The sequence below is a fragment of the Oncorhynchus tshawytscha genome, linkage group LG30 (genome assembly GCF_018296145.1).
Source record: "Oncorhynchus tshawytscha isolate Ot180627B linkage group LG30, Otsh_v2.0, whole genome shotgun sequence".
Classification (NCBI taxonomy): Eukaryota; Metazoa; Chordata; class Actinopteri; order Salmoniformes; family Salmonidae; genus Oncorhynchus; species Oncorhynchus tshawytscha.
Window position 1 is genome coordinate 38,788,659 of NC_056458.1, and position 16,755 is coordinate 38,805,413.

Genomic DNA, 16,755 nt, shown 5'->3' on the forward strand with positions numbered 1-16,755 from the left:
TCAAATTCCTTATATTAAGCAAAACAGACGGCATCATTTTCTTTTTTATTTAGGGATAGCCAGGGCCACACTCCAACACTTCGACATAATTTACAAACATAGCATGTGTGTTTAGTGAGTCCACCAGATCAGAAGCAATAGGAAAGACCAGGGATGTTCGCTTGATAAGTGAGTGAATTGGACCATTTTCCTGTCCTGCTAAGCATTCAAAATGTGAAAAATACTTTTGGGTGTCAGGGAAAATGTATGGAGTAAAAAGTACATTGTTCTCTTTAGGATTGTATTGATGTAAAATTTGTAAAGAAGGGAAATAATAAAGTAAAGTACACATACCCCCAAAAAATACTTAAGTCATACTTTAAAGTATTTTTACTTAAGTACTTTACACCACTGGCTGGAGGTGCTTCAGCACCCCTGATACATTGAAATACATTTGCCAAAGTTATAGAATTACTGCTGTCTGTTCAGAAATAAATTAAATAATTCAGAATACTGCACCAGGAGCAGACCTATAATTTAGCCACAGAGGATCAACAATAGCTTGTAAAAATATATATATATATTTTTTTTTATTGCCTATCTGGATTGTGTGTAGCCCAATCACAAGGCAATCACAGTCAGGAATGCACATATGTCAGTGAACAGCATACAGCCGCCAAAACAAGCCTTTCGCAATATTTAGAATACAATCGCAGGAAAAACACAAGTTGGAATGCAAATGGTTCCTGCTGAAAAGAGATTACTAATCTGACTGTAGGCTGCCAAATAGTTATCAACTTCCAAATAGGCCTATTGAGTGAAGAGAATTGTTTTCGAAAGTTAAACAAGAGCGATATAAGGTTTTGGCACGAGCCATCGCCGGTGAGTGAGCTACGCATCATTCGGTGAGTCAGTGAAACTGGAAAGCTTTTTTAGGACTATAATTTCCTCCTCATATTGTACATTATGTGTCTCCACACACCTAGGTCTAGGCTACAGATGGATTCAAGACAAGGACGTTTTTATTGATCTCTGATTCTCAGTTTGTCAGTGTGAAAATACCCTGTCATTTCCATCATTTGTGATGTATTAAAAAAGATTCAGCTAAAGTTTCCAATTATCAAAAATGTGTAGAATTGCATGAAATGCATTCATAAATGGCCCAGTTTTTCTCAGACTCTAGGCTTACACCCCCCCGGTGTGTGCAGCTTCTGAAAGCGCCTCCACTCTACTGCTCTATGCCAACACGCAAGAGCGATGATATGCATGCAATGTTTTATTATAAAGTTGTTGTTTTTCCTGGTGTTCCGGTACCTCAGAACCCCTCAGGTCACACCCCTCTCAGCTCCCTTTTCGTTCCGGCACCTCCCAATTGACAAATTAAGCACTGGAGAGGAGATGTGAGGTAACTTAACAGGGTTTTGGAGAGGAGATGTGAATTCCACTTTAACTCACACTCCCAACCCATTCCACCCTCCACCCCATCCAGACCACTGAGAGGCGCAGCCGGCTGTACTGCCGCTACCATGACGGGAATAGGAACCCTCGTCTGCTGCTCCAGCCCATGAAGGAGGAGGATGAGTGGGACAGCCCACACATCGTCCGCTACCTCAACGCTCTGTCAGACCAGGAGATAGAGAAGATCAAGGAGCTGGCCAAGCCCAGGGTGAGAGGAGCAACAAACTGGGCCAGTTCCACTATAACCTTAGATTGTCTCTGTTAGTAGATGGAATACTATACCGTATGTCTCAGTGGTAGTATTGAAACATCTTATCATAAGAGAGAGAATGTCTCAGAAACACACTATGGTGTCAATATTAATTTATACTGTATGTCTTTGTATAGCTTGCAAGAGCTACTGTTAGAGACCCCATAACAGGCATTCTGACCACAGCAAACTACAGGGTATCCAAAAGGTGAGTCATTATGTAGATCATGTTTAGTCATGACTCATCTCTGGGTGAATGAGTCATGTTGTTGGGTTGAGTCAGTGGATGTCTTGTCCTTCAGTGCGTGGCTGGAGGGGGAAGAGGACCCTGTTATTGAACGCGTCAACCAAAGGATAGAGGACATCACAGGTCTGACAACGCAGACTGCCGAACTACTCCAGGTAACGGTATCATACATAATACATACAGTCTACCCATGGCCGTGGGAGGGGGGGGGGCTGGGGCGTTAATTTCAATTTATCAGATGGTGCTGCAATCCCCTCAGCACCCCTACTTCCTGCGGCGATGAGCCTACCTGGTAGACATAGATAACTATACATATAGTCGTGTTAGACAGGGGTATACTGTAGTTTACCTGTTACACTCATATCAACATTGGGCATCATGTTAGAATACCCCTCTTCACTTTGTGAAATTTAGCTGATCATTTAACAGTCATCCGTTTTTGTGTGAGTCGTTGTAAACTTCAGGCTTCAAAAGTTATCTGATCGGATTTCGGCAATCGGATTTGATTAAATGCATAGAAATAGAATGAATAGAACAGGCGTATCATTGACTTGAATGGGGACGCCCGTTCTGTTAATTATATTTCTACGACTTTAATCCTATCCGATTCAAGAAATCCGATCAGTTAACTTCTGAAAAATGAGGCCCAGAGGTTGTCCAATAACTTAGCTTCTACTCTTTGTCTCACTAAACAGATTGCTAACTATGGGGTCGGAGGACAATACGAGCCACATTTTGATTTCTCCAGGGTAAGGGTAACCTCTAGACGGGGACTAAAGTGTGCTCTCTGTTGCATCTGGGAAGGGATGCAACAGTCATGTAGTCGTTTATCCTGCTGTGATCTATAGAGAAGTACGTTTTCACACGTGTAGTCACACGCCACTTGCTTATGTTGTTTTTCTCCATTACAATGACAATATATGTTGACCTAAAAATAAATTAGAGCTGCACATTTAGCTGTCAACATGCAAGACAGTGTCAAAGGTCAATGTGGACCTGTAAAATTAGGGAGATTCTGGCTCTCACCGACTGCTAGAGTCTGCTTCCCAAATGGCAACCTATTCCTTAAGTAGTGCACTATCGAGTAAAGGGAATACAGTGTCATTTGTGGCACAGATAGAGTGGTGTGTATCCAAGAGGGGCCCTGAATTCTTAAATGGCAGATTTCCAAAGGAGACCTAGATGACAGTTCAACCACGTCCATAAGTAGAGTAAGAATAGTTAGGAACAGTATGTACAGATATATTGGCAGCCTTGCATTTTACAATGGAGTGCAACGGAGCAGAATGTTCTGTTTTCTCTATTCAAAACTGGTTGAATGGCTATTTTTACCCTGTAGGCACCTGCAACCTACCACAGGTGAAATAAACGACATCATAAACAAGAATCCTTACCTCCAACCAAATTCATTTGAATTTTGTAACATTTAGTCCAGGTCATTTTTTACTTTGAAGTGAAAAATCTCAATTTAAGTTTAGACAAATACATGTGCACACACCAAAAGTTCTCAAGTTCAATTTACTTGAGAAGAAATAGTGAATCATGCAAAAAAAAAGACATTCAACATAACGTTTGAATTTGTTGGCATGCAGATCACAGCATGATGAAGATTGCATTTTGAGCCTTGGGGACCTCAGGTTTTATATTCAGTGAGTATGTTTCTTCCAGAAGATTCAGGAAGATTTCAGACTGCAGGCAAGATGCTCAGGTCCTCAACCCAGTGGTAGACAGTGGCTCTACTGATTCTTAGCAGCACCCAGTTGAAGTGCACAACGTACTGTATCAATTGGACTACATGAAAATACATCCACTTAATCTAATCTATATTCAAAGGATTCAATATTAGATTATATTTAATATACTAAATATTCAATTGTTGCTCATATTTTTGTGAAATTAGTCAATTTATCCCAATGATTTTCAATAACCAAATTAAGTCAAACAGATATTAACAATCAATTTGGTCACAAAGGATTTCTTTAATGGCGGGATCCTACAGACATTTTAGTCTGGGTTAAAAGTTATAAACATTTGTTGCAGCGTCCTCAGGACATCATGGTCGATGGAAATAGACTTGCTACCTTCCTGAACTACGTAAGTACATGTCCCTGTGTGTATTCAACTTGTGTTTTACTTCATAGAAAGAGGAACCTGATGCTTTCAAAACATTAGGCACTGGAAATCGTGTGGCTACTTTTTTAAATTACGTAAGTATGGGAATCCAGTTGCTGCTGTCAACTTACAGTAGCAGCTAATGATTTAGGGCTCTATTCAACATTACAGCGTGATTGACATTTAAAGGCAGTGTTCCCGCTTTAGCGGAGTCTGCATTCACGTTGAATGCTGCATATGTCGGCTCAATCGGCAATTACCTTAACAGATTGAATAGAGCCATTAGATTCTTCTTTGTGGCACTGTGTTTTGCATAATTGTTTTTCGCAGATCCATGACCTCCATTTCAATATTGGACTTCAATTGATTGCCAAATGGTTGAGAAACATGGAATGTCAATCAATGTTACCGCATACTCATAAAATCACTGGCCGTGTCCGAATACACATACTAGTGTGCTACATACTTAAACTGCATACCATGTACTCGTCGTCGCCTACTATTTATCACGTACCGGTTAGTAAAAAGTATACAGCATGCCACGGCCGCAATGCAGTAGCGACTCCTGACAGGCTGAGTAGGTTGGGCGGAACTGAGTGCGCGTGTAATTTTTTCAAATTCAACAGACATGCATCGCATTAACCAGCCTGATAATAGTTATTTTCTCTAAACTCTGAAAAGAATAGGAATGGAGTTATAGGCCTACTCAGGCTGTTTATAGCCAGACTATCACATTATAGCCAGACTATCACAGCCAACTATACCGTAGTATAGAAACTGATCGGAGTTGTGGTGGTCAACATACTTGATCTTGCTATAACTGCTGGTTTGAGTTAGGGCTATCATGGTGGTGTCCATTAAAGCACAGAGATGATGTCCCAAAAAGCAGCAGCTACTCTTCCTGGGGTCCAACACAAAACATGAAACATGACATAATACAGAACATTACTAGACAAGAACAGCTCAAGGACAGAACTACATCAATTAAACTTTTTTTTTTAAAGACACATGTAGCCTACATATCAATACCAATACATACACAAACTATCTAGGTCAAATAAGGGAGAGGCATTGTGCCACGAGGTGTTAATTTATCTGTTTTTTGAAACCAGGTTTTCTGTTTATTTGAGAAATATGAGATGGAACAGAGTTCCATACAATAAGGGCTCTATATAATACTGTACACTTTCTTGAATTTGTCCTGGATTTGAGGACTGTGAAAAGACCCCTGGTGGCATGTCTGGTGGGGTAAGTGTGTGTGTCAGAGCTGTGTGTAAATTGACTATGCAAACAATTTGGGATTTTCAACAATGTTTCTAATAAAAAGATGAAGTGATGCAGTCAATCTCTCCTCAACTCTTAGCCAAAAAATAAAAAAATGCCTGTAGCTCATTTACAGTGTGGTTATTGCGGCGTAGTTTGATGTTCAAAGGGCTGTTGTCCGGTTTATTATTTCAGTTGAATTGTTGAAGATCATGAAGATGGATAAGGTTGAGTATGTAAGAATGGGATGGTTAACAAGGACAGTTAACTAGGTAACAAAAACATACATGGTAGTGATTTCACATAAACAAGATAAACAAATATACTCATGAATCTCAATAACATATTAAATGAATATTACGGTAAAGAAACGTACACAATAGGTTTAAATATGAGGAAATGCTTAAAGGAAATGAATATATCAAACAGTACATGTTCTAAATCAAATTATAGTATAAATGAAGAAATAATAACAACATGACTAGTTCATATACATCCAAAATACACAAAGGAAAAGGTTACAAGAAAATAGGTGTCTTGTAACAAAACACTTGCAAACTGAAATGGTTAGGTCTGCCACACTGATTGGTGACAAGTGTGGGTATTTAAAGATGGTGAATGAGCTGGAGTCCTGCCTCTGCTGGAGGGGGATTAGACAGGGGATGGTGGTTGGTGATAAGGTGAGGGCTGTAGTCAGGGTAGGGGCAATTTACCACAGTAGTCCATATACAGCCCATCTATCCCATTTAAAAAGGACTGAAGAAAGAAACTTGGTTCCATTTCAACATATGTATTAGTGAAACCAAAGTGCTGTAACATATATACATTTGATCAAATTGCCTAGTACACACACCAAAACTTAAAATTGTCACGCCCCGACCTTAGAGAGCTTTTTATGTCTCTATTGTGGTTTGGTCAGGGTGTGATTTGGGTGGGCATTCTATGTTCTATTTTCTATGTTTTTGTATTTCTTTGTTTTGGCCGGGTATGGTTCTCAATCAGGGACAGCTGTCTATCGTTGTCTCTGATTGGGAACCATACTTAGGCAGCCCTTTTCCCCACCTGTGATTGTGGGTAGTTAACGTTGTTTGTGGCACTATAGCACTTAAGCATCACGGTTGTTGTGTATTGTTTATTGTTTTTGTCACCTAAATAAAAGGAATATGTACGCTCACCACGCTGCGCTTTGGTCCACTTCCTTTGATGGCCGTGACACAAATGTTCAAATAAAATTGGCTATTGCACAGAAAAACTTAGACAGTCCGGTGCATCGCAAATTCACAACCACTGGACAACAACATAATAAACTAAAGCACTGATAATTGGGAAGGAGATCAAAATGACTGCTAAGGCTTGATCCATAAATTAAATCATTAAATAGGTACCCTAGGCTACAAACCTCAAACAATCCATACTGTATGTATCTTATCAAAAGGCCGGATTAACATGACATCTATAACGCAGCCACATCCCAAGTCCCTGGTGCTGACAGATTCAGAAATCAAAAGATGGTTTAGTATTTGGTTTAAAAGCTCTGAGAATGCATCATCTGCGATTGTGTTGTTTCCTACTATTCGTTGATTTATATAATTGATCAGCTGTTGTCAAAGCCGAAATGAGTACGATATCCGGGCATTTATAGTACACTGTATACTCGATTTTCGAAATACTGCATACTATTAAACTTCATTTTTTTGCATACCCAAACGGCCTACTATTTAGGCTGCAAGTATGGGTATTTGGACACGGCCACTAACATTGCTACAGTAGATGGTGGTGGGAAAAAAGTTTGTCAAACACTGGAAATTGACCGTTGGAGTCTGTCAGTTAATTTCCGTGTTGTACCCAATCAGGCCCTCAAGGACTGGAATTGCTCTCCCCTGCCCTACAGTACACCATAACATGCGATCTCATTTATTGGCCCATGCTAATACTGTAAATATGATGTGAGTGTGTAAATAGAGGTAGAATGCCATGCTTTGCAGAACTACAGCGCTTTTGGATGACTACTTTTTATACTGCACTTCTGTCTAGTTGAATGACTGGTTATTATGGATTTGGTGTTATGTTTAGTGTTATTAAACAATGTTGTCATAGTTTCAAGACTTCAAGACGTTCAAAACCCTTCAGATCTTCAGTAAACTTTAGAATTGCTACAGATATATTTTTACAACTTGGAAACTATCATTTGTATGATTACGCCTGCTACATTCCATTTTTTTATGTAAATACAGAACACATCCCTTTGAGAATTAGGCTACAGTAAATGGTATTAGGTGGAGTACTTCAGTGTATTAGTGAAGCCAGCTCACAAGGCAGTCTTTTCCCTGACAGATGAGTGATGTTGAAGCTGGAGGAGCCACTGTGTTCCCAGACTTTGGAGCAGCTATCTATCCCAAAAAGGTGAGATATAAACAATGTGACTGCTGTCAAGCACAGCCCTCAGCACTAGGGGCCAGGAAAAACTATTGGTCAGGTCACACGGTCAGAGAAATCTCCTAGCCGTAGCCATCATACAATGTTAGCCTTGGTTGAGAGGGCCCACACTATCTTATAGTGAGCCATTACGTTGATGCAGTGGTGACTTACATGTACTGAACAGGGTATGTCTTCTCAATGTGTGTCCACAGGGAACTGCAGTCTTCTGGTACAACCTCTTTAGGAGTGGAGAGGGAGACTACAGGACCAGACACGCTGCCTGTCCTGTGTTAGTAGGAAGTAAATGGGGTGAGTCAGATGGAGAGTTTAATCTTAACACACAAGCAGCCTCTCTAATCTCAATAAGTTTATTGGTGTCAGTCATTTGATGTGTTTCTTTGACTACTTCCTAGTCAGTCTTCCTTGTGTTTCTCTAATGTATCCCACATGTAGGCTGCAATCAAACCTTCATAGCAATGTTAGGCAGTGTTTTTGTTTACAAACTTCTGATGGCACATACACTTACTTTGATAATAGGAAGCCTTTACCTGTGAGTGGAGTCTTCCTGGTAGTAGTATGTTTCAACAGAGCCCTTAACCCCATTTCCACTGGCACTTTGAATTAAGGCCAAATTAGGGATAAATTTGAGCTGGGTTGAGGCCCAGTTTTACTAAGCAACTGCCAGCTAATCACCGCTGGATGCTGACACCACGTTTAGCTAGGTTGTCTGGGCTTGTTGCTGACTGTTAGCTATCACAATGACAAGCAGTACTGCAGTAGTCAGACATGACACGAATTACCACTATAGATGGATCCTTCATTTATTTTTGCACTGCACAATACACTTTTATGAGAACAGTCAGCCCTCGAATGATAGCTAGCTAACGTTAGCTAACATTAGCTTGCAAATCAAAGTTGAAACAAGTCTGCTAGCTAACATGAGGTAGCATTAATTTGATCTGGTGATGTTGTATTGAAACCTGTCATCTGGTTTGCTTGGTTAGCTAGCTCTGTTCTTGTATCGATTTATCATGTGTTTTTGTTCTACTTTACTTTATTGTACTATATATTGATTACTGCATTGTTGGGAAAAGAGTTTGCAAGAAAGTAATTTCACTGTAATCGTGCACGTGACAATAAGCTTTGAGTCGTTCCGTTAGTAGTAGGTTTTAGTCTGGCACATTGGTCTGGCACATTGGCCCTTAGTCTGGCACATTGGAGAGCCCTTAGTCTGGCACATTGGAGAGCCCTTAGTCTGGCACATTGGAGAGCCCTTAGTCTGGCACATTGGAGAGCCCTTAGTCTGGCACATTGGAGAGCCCTTAGTCTGGCACATTGGAGAGAATTGAGATTGGCACTGACATTTTATATTTCTCTCTGTTGCCAGTGTCCAACAAATGGATCCATGAGCGAGGTCAAGAGTTTAGGAGGCCATGTGGCCTGACAGAAGTGGACTGAACCGAACCTCTCACCACTGACCTCAGACTGGAGGTGTACACTCTACCTACAGTGCCTGAACATTTTATTGATCTCTCTCTCTCTCACTCACACACACGCACACACACACACACACCCTACTGTGGTATCCATTCTGGCTTTTAACATGGAGTTGAGTCTTGACTCGTCAGTACCTATGCAGATAAAAGGAGGTGGATATGTGAATATACTGTGTGTATACAGCGTTAAAGGCTCTAATTTCTTGTTTTGTTTAGCATCATGATTTTTTGTTTAAAAAAAATGACATGCATAATCACATACTGACAGCGCAACCCAATGAGAACTTCCTGTTTTCTGTCCACTACATTTGCATTTACAGACTGCTTAAATTATTACACCGTATCATTGTGACATTTTTAAAAATGGAAAATGTGAACCACAATAAACAGTGTATTTTATTAATGCCCCAATTCAGTCCTTTTCATTTTATTTTTCAATCATCACTTTGTCTACTAAATCTCAGTGAGCCTTCTTGGGCCACTGAAATGTTCAGTCCGACTGTGTTGGCGTGGTGATATAAATTTGAATATATTTACATACAGGTTTGATTGGTTGATAGAATCATCTAGAGCCCACCCCCTTACCCCTTCAACATCAACAAAAACAAAGGCACATGGTATTCAACCTGTCAGTTGGAGCTGGACCCTGAAAGACAAGACTTCCACAGGTCTGAAGGCTACTTTGTTTTGTCATCAAATCAAAAGGCTTGCATGATGCATCTTAATTTGCTATATCATTGTTATACTCTTTTCTATAGGTCAGAATATGCAAAAGATGCAGGACCAGAAAGGACGAGAAATATGTCATGTGTGGAGCATTTAATTAAAAAATTGTAGGCTTAAGATAGTCATGAAAAAAAATTGTAATTTCCCCCCTCCCCCGGCTCACTCTCGGCGTGTCTCACTCCAGTTGTAACCAGTCACTTACCTAAGATGCAAGCAGAGATATGCACAATTATATATGTCTATGTCATGAGTTATTCAGACTCTGGGTAAATAGGACTTCCTTCATTGCCAAAATCTTATCAGCCGTGTGTACACTGTATAGGCAACAGTCTCTTGGCGCTGAGGAGCAGCCAAATGGAGCAGCCAAATGCGGCACAAGGAAATAAGCAAACTGGAAACCACTCACCCAGAGGTGGCGCTCCTAGTGGCCGGGGACTTTAATGCAGGGAAACTTAAATCAGTTCTACCAAAATAATTCTAGATCGCCTGTACTCCACACACAGAGATGCATACAAAGCTCTCCCTTAACCTCCATTTGGTAAATCCGACCACAACTCTATCCTCCTGATTCATGCTTACAAGCAAAAATTAAAGCAGGAAGCACCAGTGACTCGGTCTAAAAAAAAGTGGTCAGATGAAGTAGATGCTAAACTACAGGACTGTTTTGCTATCACAGACTGGAACATGTTCCGGGATTCTTCTGATGGCATTGAGGAGTACACCACATCAATCACTGGCTTTATCAATAAGTGCATCAAGGACGTCGTCCCCACAGTGACTGTATGTACATACCCCAACCAGAAGCCATGGATTACAGGCAACATTCGCACTGAGCTAAAGAGTATAACTGCCGCTTTCAAGGTGCGGGACTCTAACCCGGCAGCTTAAAAGAAATCCTGCTATGCCCTGCGACGAACCATCAAACAGGCAAAGTGTCAATACAGGGCTAAGATTGAATCATACTACACCGGCTCCGACACTCATCTTATGTGGCAGGGCTTGGAAACTATTACAGACTACAAAGGGAAGCACAGCCGCGAGCTGCCCAGTGACATGAGCCTACCAGATGAGCTAAATCACTTCGATGCTCGCTTCGAGGCAAGCAACACTGAGGCATGCATGAGAGCATCAGATGTTCCGGACGACTGTGTGATCACGCTCTCCATAGCCGACGTGAGTAAGACCTTTAAACAGGTCAACATACACAAGGCTGTGGGACCAGACCGATTACCAGGACGTGTGCTCCGGGCATGTGCTGACCAACTGGCAGGTGTCTTCATTGACATTTTCAACATGAGTTGAACATGATTGAGTCTGTAATACCAACATGTTTCAAGCAGACCACCATAGTCCCTGTGCCCAAGAACACAAAGGCAACCTGCCTAAATGACTACAGACCCGTAGCACTCACGTCCGTAGCCATGAAGTGCTTTGAAAGGTTGGTAATGGCTCACATCAACACCATTATCCCAGAAACCTTAGACTCACTCCAATTTGCATACCACCCAAACAGATCCACAGATGATGCAATCTCCATTGCACTCCACACTGCCCTTTCCCACCTGGACAAAAGGAACACTTATGTGAGAATGCTCTTCATTGACTACAGCTCAGCGCTCAACACCATAGTAACCTCAAAGCTCATCACTAAGCTAAGGATCCTGGGACTAAACACCTCCCTCTGCAACTGAATCCTGGACTTCCTGACGGGCTGCCCCCAGGTGGTGAGGATAGATAGCAACACATCTGCCACACTGATCCTCAACACTGGAGCTCCCCAGGGGTGCGTGCTCAGTCCCCTCCTGTACTCCCTGTTCACCCACAACTGCATGGACAGGCACGACTCCAACACCATCATTATGTTTGCAGACGACACAACACCAACAACGACGAGACAGCCTATAGGGAGGAGGTCAGAGACCTGGCCGGGTAGTGCCAGAATAACAACTTATCCCTCAACGTAACCAAGACTAAGGAGATGATTGTGGACTACAGGGGCTGTAGTGGAGCAGGTTGAGAGCTTCAAGTTCCTTGGTGTCCACATCAACAACAAACTAGAATGGTCCAAGCACACCAATACAGTCGTGAAGAGGGCACGACAAAGCCTATTCCCCCTCAGGAAACTAAAAAGATTTGGCATAGGTCCTGAGATCCTCAAAAGGTTCTACAGCTGCAACATCGAGAGCATCCTGACTGGTTGCATCACTGCCTGGTACGGCAATTGCTTGGCCTCCGACCGCAAGGCACTACAGAGGGTAGTGCGTACGGCCCAGTACATCACTGGGGCTAAGCTGACTGCCATCCTGGACCTCTACAGCAGGCGGTGTCAGAGGAAGGCCCTAAAAACTGTCAAAGACCCCAGCCACAGACTGTTCTCTCTGCTACTGCATGGCAAGCGGTACCGGAGTGCCAAGTCTAGGACAAAAGGGCTTCTCAACAGTTTTTACCCCCAAGCCATAAGACTCCTGAACAGGTAATCAAATGGCTATCCGGACTATTTGCATTGTGTGCTCCCCCTCCCCCAACCCCTCTTTTTACACTTCTGCTACTCTCTGTTTATAATATATGCATAGTCACTTTAACTATACATTCATGTACATACTACCTCAATTGTGCCGACCAACCAGTGCTCCCGCACATTGGCTAACCGGGCTGTCTGCATTGCGTCCCGCCACCTGCCACCTGACAACCTCTCTTTTACACTACTGCTACTCTCTGTTCTTCATATATGCATAGTCACTTTAACCATATCTACATGTACATACTACCTCAATCAGCTTGACTAACCGGTGTCTGTATGTAGCCTCGCTACTTTTATAGCCTCGCTACTGTATATAGCCTGTCTTTATACTGTTGTTTTATTTCTTTACCTACCTATTGTTCACCTAATACCTTTTTTGCACTATTGGTTAGAGCCTGTAAGTAAGCATGTCACCACTGTAAGGTCTACACATGTTGTATTCGGTGCAGGTGACAAATACACTTTGATTTGATTTGAAATGGAGCAGTTGCTATGGCTACTCACACCAGAGTAATGTGTGGAGCATTTAATAAAACAAGTATTTTTTTAAATGTAGACCTGATGTATTTTACTTAGTAATCATTTGAACAAAAATATAAACACAACATGTAATGTGTTGGTCCCATGTTTCATGAGCTGAATTAAAAGATCCCAGAAATTGTCTATACGCACAAAAAGCTTATTTCTCTCAAATGTTGTGAACAAATGTGGTTTTGGTACCATGTTTCCATCCAATGAGACAAGTACAAAACATTAGACAGTTGTCTCCATGTCTGGTCTGCATCTGGTAGAGTTGGGTTAAGGTCCCGCGGGGTTCTTCCTGTTTGCTGGGGGAGGGAGGAATAGGCCCCATTGGTCAAGTAAGGACAAACCCTAAAGCCACTGCTCACAGGCTATTAGCAGAGAGTCTACAGAGAACGTCATTGAACACTCAGCACAGAGTTCCAAACTGCCTCTGGAAGCAATGTCAGTACAATAACTGTTCGTCAGGAGCTTCATGAAATGGGTTTCCATGACCGAGCAGCCGCCCACAAGCCTAAGATCACCATGCACAATGCCAAGCATTGTGTGGTGTGGTGTAAAGCTCGTCGTCATTGGACGCTGGAGCAGTGGAAACGCGAGTGATGAATCACACTTCACCATCTGGCAGTACGACGGACGAATCTGGGTTTGGCCAATGCCAGGAGAACGCTACCTGCCCTAATGCATAGTGCCAACTGTAAAGTTTGGTGGAGGAGGAATAATAGTCTGGGGGCTGTTTTCATGGTTCAAGCTAGGCCCCTTAGTTCAAGTGAAGGGAAATGAACGCTACACTGGTAAGCCTTTGGTTTTATTAATTTATTGCCACCGGGGCCCGCCAGTGTAACTGCTAAGCTGCTTGCTGCCCTTACACTGTACTGATTGTAGCAGGTTTATTAAGGTGTTCCTTCTATTAGCTATATTGACTTTGACATTAGCTATGTCCACATACCTTTGGTCATGTAGTGTATGTTGCTGATACCAATCAATCAATCAATCAAATGTATTTATAAAGCCATTCTTACATCAGCTGATGTCACAAAGTGCTGTACAGAAACCCAGCCTAAAACCCCAAACAGCAAGCAATGCAGGTGTAGAAGCATGGTGGCTAGGAAAAACTCCCTAGAAAGGCCAGAACCTAGGAAGAAACCTAGAGAGGAATCAGGCTATGAGGGGTGGCCAGGCCTCTTCTGGCTGTACCGGGTGGAGATAACAGAACATGGTCAAGATGTTCAAATGCTCATAAATGACCAGCAGGGTCAAATAATAATCACAGTGGTTGTCGAGGGTGCAACAGGTCAGCACCTCAGGAGTAAATGTCAGTTGGCTTTTCATAGCCAATCATTCAGAGTATCTCTACCGCTCCTGCTGTCTCTAGAGAGTTGAAAACAGCAGGTCTGGGAGAGGTAGCACGTCCGGTGAACAGGTCAGGGTTCCATAGTCACAGGCAGAACAGTTGAAAATGGAGCAGCAGCACGGCCAGGTGGACTGGGGACAGCAAGGAGTCATCATGCCAGGTAGTCCTGAGGCATGGTCCTAGGCCTCAGGTCCTCTGAGAGAAAGAAAGAGAGAAAGAGAGAGAGAAGTAGAGAGAGCATACTTACATTCACATAGGACACCGGATAAGACAGGAGAAATACTCCAGATATAACGGACTGACCCTAGCCCCCCGACACATAAACTACTGCAGCATAAATACTGGAGGCTGAGACAGGAGGGGTCGGGAGACACTGTGGCCCTGTCGGACGATACCCCCGGACAGGACCAAACAGGCAGGATATAACCTCACCCACTTTGCCAAAGCAAAGCCCCCACACCACTAGAGTGATATCTTCAACCACCATCCTGAGACATCCTGACCATCCTGAGACAAGGCCGAGTATAGCCCACAAAGATCAAGGGGGGGTGCGCCAACCCGGACAGGAAGATCACGCCATGGACTCAACCCACTCAAGTGACGCACCCCTCCTAGGGACAGCATGGAAGAGCCCCAGTGTAATTGTGTGTGCGTGTGGGCATTTCAAATGATTAATGTTCAGATATTTTTACCAATATTTTTATCGTCCCCATAATCTTTTTCTGTAACCTGACGTCCCTGTAGAATTTAGTACAGCCATGGTGTTTTGGAGCTGTCTTGGAAGAGCTGTCCGTCTGTAAAGAGTTTGTCCACAACTCTGTAGTTGTTTTAAAGTCACCATTGGTGTCATGGTGAAATCCCTGAGTTGTTTCCTTCCTCTCCAGCAACTGAGTTAGGAAGGACACCTGTATCTTTGTCATAGGCGTGTGTATAGGTGGCAAGGATGTCAGGCGCAGGAGAATTTATCTTGGTAAAATGGAGTAGTTTAATGATGTAAAAACATAACTCCAAAACCATGAGAAAATACACAAAACAAAGTGGGTACGAGGACCTCACGCACACCAATACAAACACAAAAATAATAACAAACAATCTCTGACAAAGACATGAGGGGAAACAGAGGGTTAAATACACAACAGGTAATGAATGGGATTGGAACCAGGTGTGTAGGAAGACAAGACAAAACCAATTGAAAATGGATCAATGATGGCAAGAAGACCGGTGACGTCGACCGCCGAGCACCGCCCGAACAAGGAGAGGCATCGACATCGGCAGAAGTCACTGACAATCTTTGTAGTGACTTGGTGAATTGATACACTATCCAAAGTGTTATTAATATCTTCACCATGCGCAAAGAGATATTCAATGTCTGCTTTTTTTTCTACCCATCTAGCAATAGATGCCCTTCTTTGCGAGGCATTGGAAAACCTCCCTGGTGTTTGTGGTTGAATCTGTGTTTGAAATTCACTGCTCGACTGAGGGACCTTACAGATAATTGTATGTGTGGCGTACAGAGATGGAGGAGTCATTAAACAAATATGTTATCTAACACTATTAGTGCACACAGAGTGAGTCAAGGCAACTTAATATGACTTGTTAAGCACATTTTTACACCTGAACATATTCAGGCTTGCCATAACAAAGGGGTTGAATACTTATTGACTGAAGATATTTCATTTTTTATTAATTGGTAAAAATTTGGAAAAACATAATTCCATTTTGACATTATGGGATATTGTGTGGAGGCCAGTGAAACAAATTCTCTATTTAATCTATTTTAAATTCAGGCTTTAACACAACTAAATGTGGAAAAAGTCAAGGGCTGTGAAGGCACTGTATGAAGCTGCAGTCCCGGAAATCCACTCCAAACCCCAAGAAACCCACAAATGAGGACAAACTTTTGCACCAGGGTGGGAATCAGTTTATGGATCACTTGCATGGTGGGTTCAGTTGTTTGATTAGTAACATTGTTTCACATCATCACATTTATGTGTTCCATTTGCTCTTTTTTTTGTCTCTTCTTGATATAATATATGCATTTGTACATCGAATCTTGTGTTTGTTTATTCACTTATCATAGGAGGCAAAGGCCCTTGCAGCAACATCCACAATGTAAATTGAAAATAATTATAATTAAGAATTCATTAAAGCAAATGAAGACACTTATTTGATGCAGGACAAAAAAATAAAAAGGGAAGAGTATAAACTAAGTGTGTAAATTGTCATGAAAATTGTACCTGTAACCCCCCTCCCAACAAAAGAAAAATGGCAAAGGAAACAAAAACGTAAAGATGGGGGAGGGCCTCCTGTCTATAACGCAGGGAATATAAATTATAGTAGGCTATATACATGCACATAGAACCCAATATTTGTATTTGGGTTCCCGCTCATACACACAACATTGTAGCC

At 42.1% G+C, this 16,755-nt stretch overlaps 1 protein-coding gene across 5 annotated transcripts in view; it reads left to right on the top strand.

Annotated features, from left to right (window-relative positions):
* Positions 1–9,634, top strand: part of LOC112228326 (prolyl 4-hydroxylase subunit alpha-2) — a 75,103-nt gene extending 65,469 nt beyond the window's left edge. For 3 of the 5 annotated variants that reach the window (XM_024393544.2, XM_024393543.2, XM_024393548.1), the window contains 8 exons: positions 1,469–1,645; positions 1,825–1,895; positions 1,990–2,089; positions 2,630–2,683; positions 4,076–4,141; positions 7,644–7,712; positions 7,940–8,036; positions 9,115–9,634. In XM_024393544.2, coding sequence (XP_024249312.1) covers positions 1,469–1,645; positions 1,825–1,895; positions 1,990–2,089; positions 2,630–2,683; positions 4,076–4,141; positions 7,644–7,712; positions 7,940–8,036; positions 9,115–9,185 — 705 coding nt within the window. In that variant the 3' untranslated portion in view covers positions 9,186–9,634. Of the gene's footprint in view, positions 1–1,468; positions 1,646–1,824; positions 1,896–1,989; positions 2,090–2,629; positions 2,684–3,974; positions 4,142–7,643; positions 7,713–7,939; positions 8,037–9,114 lie in introns of those variants that run through there. The other 2 variants (XM_024393545.2, XR_006080433.1) reach the window with 2 other exon arrangements.
* Positions 9,635–16,755: the final 7,121 nt, after the last annotated feature.